The sequence below is a fragment of the Coffea eugenioides genome, chromosome 2, assembly GCF_003713205.1.
Source record: "Coffea eugenioides isolate CCC68of chromosome 2, Ceug_1.0, whole genome shotgun sequence".
In the NCBI taxonomy this organism is placed as follows: domain Eukaryota; kingdom Viridiplantae; phylum Streptophyta; class Magnoliopsida; order Gentianales; family Rubiaceae; genus Coffea; species Coffea eugenioides.
The window spans coordinates 33,861,665-33,871,812 of NC_040036.1; the positions used below are offsets into that span (position 1 = coordinate 33,861,665).

General features: G+C 31.6%; 1 protein-coding gene across 1 annotated transcript; it reads right to left on the reverse strand.

The window, feature by feature from the left end:
• Positions 1 to 441: 441 nt before the first annotated feature.
• On the reverse strand, positions 442 to 6,679 carry LOC113762028 (cinnamoyl-CoA reductase 1-like). The gene is made up of 6 exons (XM_027305264.1): positions 6,550 to 6,679; positions 5,876 to 6,045; positions 4,393 to 4,581; positions 3,438 to 3,600; positions 2,610 to 2,796; positions 442 to 589 (listed from the first exon to the last, which is right to left on the reverse strand). The coding sequence occupies exons 1-6, from the start codon at positions 6,677 to 6,679 to the stop codon at positions 442 to 444; spliced, it is 987 nt and encodes a 328-aa protein (XP_027161065.1).
• Positions 6,680 to 10,148: the final 3,469 nt, after the last annotated feature.

A 10,148-nucleotide genomic window follows, 5' to 3' on the forward strand; every position in this document is an offset into this window, starting at 1 on the left:
ATTTCAAAAAGTAACATATGTAACAGTCGACGCAAGTATTTTTGTGCTTGTATTATTAAAAGCATTGGCCATTTTTTCGTTTGGATTGCTTTTTTTTCAAAAAAAGTTTTACATTTTTCGTGAACACATTTTTTAATCATCTTTTTATCTCATATATATTAAACCAGTATAACACATTTTTCTATAAAAAAAAAAAACTCCAGAAAATAGCAATTCAAACTGGCTAGTTTCTGGTGGTTACACCACATTTATAATTTACATACACTTTCTCCACTTTGACAATTCATACATTCTCAAATCCACTTTGAATTGACTATTACCAAATTAACGTGAAGAATAAATGACAAATTACATGAATGAACTCATGTACCATTTCTCACAAAGGATAATGTTTCACATTTATTCATTGGTAATTTCAATACAATACAACAATGCCTTGGCTTAGATGCTAACTAAATTCTTCTCCCTGAAGCTTTCAACCGTATCCTTTAAGCTGACCTCCAAAGGAATAAATCGAACTCCTAAATTCTTTGCCTTCTCGTTGGATACTGTGTGGGCTGGATAAAAAAGGTTGCTATAGTCTGACAATCTGTAGTATGTTAAGAAAATTCAGAAAAGACAAGTAAATAAAGCATAGTTGAAAAGAAAATGCTCATGTAAAATTAAACTCCACAAAATTTGCAGGAGACAGTAATGCTTCACAAGCATTTTGCCTCGGGAAAATCGTTCAAAATATCCTTCACATTTTGTAAAATGACTTTTTTCGTCTCTTACTTTTAAAAATGTACTTTTACGTCCCTTACAAATTCACATTGATCAAATTTGATTCCTATCTAGGTTTCCAACTAGTTTTTGGCCGGAATTCATCACATGCCTTGCATGTGATCATTTTTTAGGGGCAAAATTGTCAAATCAAAATTTATATAATCCATCTATAGTCCCTTACATTTCATAAAATGAATCGTTTTGTCCCTTACATTTCACATAATAAATTTTTTTCATCCCTCAGATTTCTCAAAATGAATTTTTTTATCTCTCATTGACCACGTGTACGAATAGTTTTTATTTTTTTAAATTCATGAATATATCTATTTGATTTCATCTAAACAGTACAAATAATATGTAATATATCTCTATTTGATTTCACCTAAACAGATCGATATATACATGGGTTTAAATCTAATAATTTTATTTTAAACCTATATATATATATATATATATGACTTCACCATGTGAATCTATTCAATATTTGTAGTCTTTTCTATTTTAGTAATAATTCATTTATTGAATTGTTTAATAAGAGTATCTAATTAATCGATGTTAATTCGAATTCTATAGTCATGCTAACAAATTGCAGTTTAAATCTGAAATTTGTACTCGCTACCTTTAAAACCAACAGTTGAATTTCTTACCTTATGATTATTTTAAAATTTGAAAGTGCCAATTACTTACTTCTTTTTGTCATACTTTTCCTTTGTTTATTTTTTCTGTCTAAATTTAATTCAATATAAATACTTGATAATATTTAGAATTAAATGTCTTCTTTGTTTTCAATTTTCGAGTAAAAGGAATGAACATGAGTGAAAAACTAACAATTTTTTAAAACCCCTGTATATATCTTTTTTAATTTCACATAAACAGTATGTTTAGGCGAAAATTAAATAGAGATATATTACATGCTATTCGTATTGTCCAAGTGAGATCAAATAGATATATAAATTAGTTTTAATAAAAGTTATTCATACACATGAACAATGAAAAATGAAAAAAATTATTTTATAAAATATGAGGGATGAAAAAATTCATTTTGTGAAATGTGAGGGATAAAAAAATTCATTTTGTGAAATGTGAGAGACTATGGATTGAATTATGTAAATTTTGATTTGACAATTTTGCCCTTAAAAAATGATCACGTGCAAGGCACGTGGTGGATTCCGACAAAAAATTAGTCGGAAATATAGATAGGGATCAAATTTAATCAATATGAATTTGTAAGGGACGTAAAAGTACACTTTTAAAAGTAAGGGATGAAAAAAGTCATTTTACAAAATGTGAGGGACGTTTTGAACGATTTTTCCTTTTTCCTTTATATAAAATTTCTGTCATATATGGTAAGAAAATTTAGTTTAAAACTTTTGCTACAATCCATTATATCAAAGGGCGAATTGCATGGATTAATGGAAGGGATGTATTTATCTAATTAACTTTTGAACTTTCCATATGAACTAAAACTAGAAAAAGACAAAATCAGAAAATGCTGGCTGAGACAAAAACCCTGGTAATTTGAAAAACCTGGCAAACAGAATCTTAGGTGACCAGAATCAAATTCATTTCCATCACCTAAAACTCAATTATCTATAATTTGCAGAGGAAACCAATTTGGAGATCCTACTCCTAAGAAGAACCTAATTCTAGAAACAAATTTGAGAAAGAGCTCATTTGATGAGAAAATGAGACAAAAGATGCAGAAAATTCTGGATTTGATGTATGTACTTTGTTAAATATAAACAAAAATTATGCGATACATCTTGGAGGTGCATATATATTGCCATCAACAACAGCCTATAAGGACATATACTGACAAAATTGACAAGGAAAAAGATACTTACTTATCCAGAAATTTATGAGTAGGGTAATGTCCACGCAAAATCTTGATGACCTGAGAGGCATGTGCTGATCTCTCAACCAGACAATATCTTCCACTTGCAGAAGGGATTTCAAAGGCAAGAATATGCGCATGGGCAACATCTCTAACATCAACCCATCCAAGAGTTACATTAGGAAATGCTCCAGCCCCTGCATTCAGTAGATAATGAGATCTTTAAGCATATATACTATTGTCTTTTCACCTCTCCTCTAGATAGGCAAACAAAAGTAATTTCCAATTTTAAGTTCCAGAAGATTTGAATTAGCAATCACTTCTTGAAATGAAAGTCCTATCATCACTGTACAAGGTGGCCATTTAGCTCCAAAGAGTCAGTGTCAATGGGAAAAGTAATAAAACAAGCTGATTAGCAAGTAGTCTTAAGACAGGCAGTGACAACACAGAATGAATTTTTCCTGTCAGTGCCCTCCCAAAAAATTCCTCAAGGAAGAAAAAGTAATAACATCTTCCACCCCAAAAAGTGTTGTTCTTCCTGAAATTTGCATAGAATCTCAATGTCAAAGAATAGAAGATGCAAGCAACATGAACGTCAGAAAAATGGTTGGACAGCAAAGCTTTTTGGCATGACCAGCTGATAGACCAGATAGCTTGACATATCAGTTCACATTTCTATCAATGTCTGTATGCTCCATTACAATAATAAGCTGGCAGAACCTTACAATTTTATTAGTGTCATAGATACTTTTTTGTATGATAACAGAGAACATTTTAGTTCATGATAAAGCTATAACAAAACACAGATGAACATCATCTAATACAGCTCACGACATACCATTTACTAGGCTCAGAATCAATTCTGTGCTGAGATTAATAGATGGCTGCAAGACTGGACCAACTACGAATCCTGGATGAATTGTGATTATCTCAATGCCATGCTCCTTTGCGAATTTCCATACAGCATCCTCTGCCAAGGTTTTTGAAAGTGCGTACCAAGACTACACCATAAAAATTGTTAAAAAGTTGGTTGCTTTGTACCCGAAAATACATTAGTTTTTAGACTCAATTAACAAGTAATATTTAAAACTTTTAGAAAATGGTAAAACCTGTTTCCATCATTTGGAGCTACTACTTATGCGGCCATAAAGCACAAATTGAAAGCATGCATATTGGACAAGCTATTTTACAAATGATTAAGTAGATTCTCAAGGATGCTAAGAATGGCATTGATTTTTCCTTTAATTTAATTATGTGCAACGGATGATGCAAAGTACCACAGTGTTAACATACTCCTGATAGTATGATCTCTTCATCCTCGAGTCAACACAGAACGACAAAGGTATTTGACTTGTGACTGATCAAGCCATATTCATGACTTTCTAGCAGAAGTTCCTTGACATCTGCCCAAGCAAACATTGATCATCTTGCAATGCCTTTCCAGACAATAATGTGGAACTTGATTCTACAGCTTCATTTAGGAGATGCGCGGTTGACTATTCCATACTTTATTATCTCTTCCCAATTAAAGCTAAGTTGTTACTTAAAGGAAGAAAAGAAAGAGGATCCACCTTTCTGGCCTGCCTTTTAATCAAAGGATTCTATCAATTACATTGCCCCAAAAAACATCCTTCTTTCCTATAAAAGTACCACGAAGCCATGAAGATCCTATCTTAATTTTCCCCATACTTGGACTAAGCTCCTGAGACTTTGTCCGATAACAAGTTGAAACTACAGAAATCTAGCATTCCATATATACATAATTTAACAGATAGAAATAGATGATAACGTACCTTCTGCTCCTCACAGTATGATGGATCAGAAAACCAACTTTCATCAACGACCACGTTCTCCTTTAATTCTCTATTGATTGAAACTGCAGCCATAGAAGATGTTATAACAACTTTTTTTATAGATGAAACTTTTGCACATGACCGTAGCACATTGACTGTTCCTCTGACTGCAGGTTCCAGTAGTTCTGCCTAGAAAATGAAACAAAGACAAAAAACGAAGTCATTACCAGGCAACAGATAAGCCTATGCTTGCATCCTGCACAATCATGATGGTATTCTGATTTTAGATTTTACTATAAATTCTGTAACCTTTACCAGACTATGTCTCCACCACAGTAACAACTAAAAGCTCAAACAAGTCGCAGAACTGGTTCCCTAGAAGTTTCAAACATCAGCTAGCAAAGTACAGTGAAATCATGGCTTGAAAAACACAGAGAGAGAAAATAGAAAAGGTGTTGCTCCTACAACTCCTGCAAAGAGATTTTAACAGAAAAATAAACAGCGAGCAATATAGGGTTACTATCAAACTTATTTGGAATTTTCTTTTGATGCCTACGAGTCAATGGACCATGAACTAGCTAGATAGCCTTGTTCATTAAAATAACTAAAATCAAACTTCTAGTGAGTTACTTAAAGGGGAGCCCCACAAATGCAATTAGAGAAATGAACAAGGATAGGCACACTACGTAAAACCATAAGGCACAATCATTAGCAGATATGAATCAATTATCAAAGGAAGATGCATTCAATCTGCAGATGCTCAAATGTATGTTCAGTTGATATGAGATTCTTAATCATTATAATTTGCGTACTCAAAAACCAGAATTCTATATTGACCAACAGATTAGCTGGCCAAAGCAGGGACTTATTTGCTACAGGGACAAGCTTAAACCTAGCTCTAGCACCTTACACTGACTGACTTATGCAGAAATATAATTCGATAGATCTTGTCTACAAGCCCACTTGTAGACCATGGGAATGTGCTCAACTCTTAATTTTTTTCATTGCCTAACATCAACATTCTTCCAATTGTATCTCTGAAGTAGCAATAGCTAAATCATTTACTAGAGATCTCATATATAGGTACCCAAGATAATGAAGCACGAAGCATATCACAGTCTTCTTACCGTGACGTGACCTTCAGGAAGAGGATTGTGCATCTACAGACTTTAAAGAAAAATTCTTCACGGTTTTACCCTGGAAACTATATTACTCTTTTCCATTTTGCATAATAAAAGAGAAATAGAAACACATCATAAAGCCATAGAATTGGAAATAAGAAACTCCCTATTGGTTGTCAGTATTGATGCTTTAACATCATCTAAATCAAAGTCCAAAGGAATATATATCATCCAAAAAAGAAAGTAGAAATGAAATATTGGCCGGCAATAGAAGAATATAGTAAAAAAAAAAGTAGCAGTAAAATTAGATATTCGACAAAGCATGTCAAGAATTTCAAATTCCGTTGAATAGAAAAATGCACCTCTGGATTGCCAACTGAAAGTTGAACTGGAGATGCGGTATGGAAAACACCTTCACATCCCTCAACTATTGCATCAAAGGATCCCTCTTCTAATAAGTTTGCCGAGAACAAGTGAAGCCTTTCCTTTGCTCCAGCAAGTGATGCCAAATGCTGTGTCTTTTTTGGATCATCTGTGGCATGATTGCATCAAGGAGAGGTTCAGACAGCTACAATTAATCCCAAGCTATCTTAGAAAAGTCTATCATGTTTTTACCATGGCTATATTTAAGGAGACTTGGACCCAGAGTAAATAATGGAAGAATCCCAATGCAACAATAAAGTGACTATTTGTATGGATACAATAACATTATAGAAATTTCCTTTTCTTATAGCCTTTTTCCTACTCGTTTTTTTTTGTGTTTTTTTTGCTTGCCAAAATTCATTCCTAGTTTTAGACCACCAGCCTTTCACCATTAAGCATTGGAAGCCAAAAATGCAGATAAAGATGAACACAGGGTGATAACACTGCAACTGACCCTGAAGTACAGGGCACAAATCCTACTTAAGCCTTGTCCATACAGGCCTAAATACAAGCACATGTCAGAAAATCTACTTGCAAACAAGAGAAGCACAGGAAATCAAAATCTGCACACAACACAACAGAGATAGTACTTGAGGAGTAAAAAATGACTTACTGAGATCACGAACGGAAGCTTTAACTGTATAACCCCGCTCAAGCAGCAGCTTCACCAGCCATGAAGCTATGTATCCCGAAGCTCCAGTCACGCACACCACTTTCCCTTCTCCTGCTGCTACTAAGCTCATTTTGTTAGTGCTGTGTTTTTCCTGTGGAGATTTTTACCTGTTTGCCTTGGGTCCATGCCATGAAAGGCTTGGGGGCTTATATATAGCAGTAGACTAATGGTACTGTTGCAATTTGCTTTGCTTGGCTCATGGATGACGTGTAATACTGGTAAATGCATGCATTTACACGATAAACTATAGTAGGGGCAGCCAGTGCCGTTGGAATGAATTCGTTGGTAGTAATTGATGAACACGATAAACTAGTAGGGGTGGGCTGTGCTATGCACAGCCTGTGCCTATTGGAATGAATTCGTTGGTAGTAATTGATGAAACAATAGCTTTGTAGTAGTTGTAGTTATATTTTTCACAGAAAATAATAAGTTGTTTTGCTGAATTTATTAGTAATTGCATTGTATAGAAGTAAATTCACATTTGTTTCTTTTGTTTAACTTGTAAATACAAATGTGTATTGTTGGAAAAATATATTGATTTCTATAAACTTTAGAATGTTACAAATGTGTATGGTTGGAAAAATATATTGATTTCTATAACTTTAGAATGTTTTTGGTTTTAATTATTTTGTATTGGTGATAAGTCATTGAAGGAGAAGCTGTGATCTCTATTTTACAAAAATTACCAAGAAGGAAGCTATGAGAACAAATAAAATGAATAAAAGCTTCTGAGTTTTAATCTACTTTATCAAATGTAACCTCCTGGTTTATTATTGTCAAAATTTTCATCTAAAAAATGTAGTCAATAATAAGTAAACCACTCCATTGATTCGTGGTTCAATCTAATGGTGAATGTATGATAAAAGTACAAAAAAACAATTATTCAAGTGGTTGAAATTTATACAAAGAACAACCCAACTCTTAGGTAAATGGTAAACATCTAATCATAGCAAGTTATTGACGAAAGTAAAATGGTGGCCTATGATTTGTAAAGATTGTTTGTACAAGAAGAAAATGAAAACCAGGAATGATATGTATATAAAAAAGTGGCCAACTGTTTTGAATTTTATCAAAATGAATAAGTAAGTTGTCTGACCATTGAACGATCTAATAGTTACAAAAGAAAAACAATCAACCATTGGAAATCTAATGGTCTAAAGTTAAGCAAGATATCGAAATTATTTTTAAAAAGTGAAAAAACCTCAAATAAATAAAAACCTTAAAATTTGCTTTGTGATTAAATATGGCTTAGCTAAAATAATTCTTAGACTGACTGTTTCATTTTAATTATGTAAAATAGATTATATACATCTTCCATAGCACAACACTTTACAGTCTTATTGCAAAAAATATCATTTTTTCCACATTCCTTTTTAAATATTTATTAGACATATGATTTATACATCTTAATATTTTTTTCCCACACTGTAAAAATATATGTTTTATCATATTTTTTTCCAGTAAATCCCAGACTAATAAAATATAAATAATTACTTTATGAATAAAACTCATAATTGGCATATTTGTTTTTAATTTTATGCCATCAATTAAATCATCTCTTACCCAATCTCTTTGTACTATGAAAAATTTATCAATTTTTGTATCTCTTCTTGACACTAATCCCAAAGAATAAGGAGAGTGTTTATAAAATTAAATAAAATTATAAATTGAAACAAGCGATGCACTTATATATGCTTTGTAAATAATTAATCTAACATTTAAATCCCTTATCATGATGTGTCAACTCTCATTAGAAAAAAAATATCGATTTTGGTATTTTATTTTCCCTCAAAGTCCAAATAATTTTAAAAATCTATAAAAAATAAATAAATAAGGTTGCATTCTGAATATCAACCTTGCATTTACACTTAAGTCTGTTATGCTTATACATTATCCAAAGTAATAATTGATAAATTTATTTTTTAAATTAAATATATTAATATCAAATATTGCTCAATTAATTATTTATTCTTGACTAAAGAGGTAATAAATAATCAGCTATTATGACCTAAATGATCCTTGAATAGGTTGGTTCGTTTGGTCTGCATAATAATTAGAGGGGAGGAAAAAAGCTTATATATCAGCATTAACCTAAAAGTATTGAAAGCAAAAGAAGGAAACAAACAAAACTTCTCATGCCTCTCATTGCGCCACATGGCAACTCTTGAAGTTGCTACAGTAAAAGCTACTCGATCTTATATAATAGTAAGATAAGATAAGATGAAATTTAAGAGAATTATTGAGTACAGTGGACGATTTCTAATAATTTGTTAATAAAATTTGTTTTTACCAAAAAAGAGTAAAAGAATATAATATTATTAAGTTATAGTAAAACTTGATATATATGAATAAAATGAGATATTTTATGCATTTGAATACAATAATATAATCTGCTTGTACTATTTATCATGTGTTTAACAGACTTATTAATGGATACGAAAGTTTTAGATTTTATCTCATATTTTTCCCAATTTTATGACTTTGACTTTAAACCGATTAACTCATAAGAGAATCAGAAACCATCCGGTTGTCAAACTGGACAAGAAACATAAAATCATGTCCGTGGTAGGTTTTTGCTTCCCATTCTAATTCAAATTATGTAATATGTACCAAAACTTGAATCCCTCCATTAGAACTGAAAGATAAACCAAGTTACTCAATACTTAAATCGACTTTCACTCAATTAGAGTTCGTTTAAATTTGATTTGTGTAGATCGGGCTTAGCCTGATGATCATAAAATTGGGATTTATTGATAAAAAAATTTAAATTACTCGAATTCGACTCAGTAAAAATTCTTTTGAACTTGGCTTAATAAATAAACAAACTAATCTTAAATACTATCTCAGATTCATTAAAATAAAAATATTTAATATATTTAGTTTGATTAGACACGTTTACACCCCTATTTTTCATATGGCCAATAACCATATATTCTCCAGTAGATCAGAGTAAGATATCTAACTCGTTAAGTTTTGGGACGTGTTTATCAATTTTATTGTGATGGCATGTGGCATTGGCTAAGTGAAGACGCAGTACAAGGACAAAAAATTCGCTGTAGAGACGTGATCTGTGCATCTCACTTAGAATAAAAGTAGATGCATCTAAATAAAATATTTCAAGTATTCTAGTACTTTACTGTGATGTGATTATAGATTATTGTGTACATTATTCTGTATATCACCCGTGTGTAAGCTGTATAAATTGAACCATGTTACAGTAACTTTCTTTTTATTAAAACTTAGAATTTTGTGCCACATTCTTTTACAATAACAAATTTATTTAAACATTTCAGAAAACATAATTTAACAAGATATATTTTATTGTGTATGCTAAATTTTTAGTGGGTAGTCACCGTTTGATAGTTTTCAATTTATATAGTAAATTAATATAGCTATATACAAACATAGTAAGTGTACACACATTTTTTCACCTTTTATTTCTTGTTTTTGTGGGGAAATAACTAAAGGATGTGTTTGGGTAGGAGACCGATGAACTTTTTTTTTTTTTTATTTTCCTCGTGCCGAATTGCAGGTTAAAA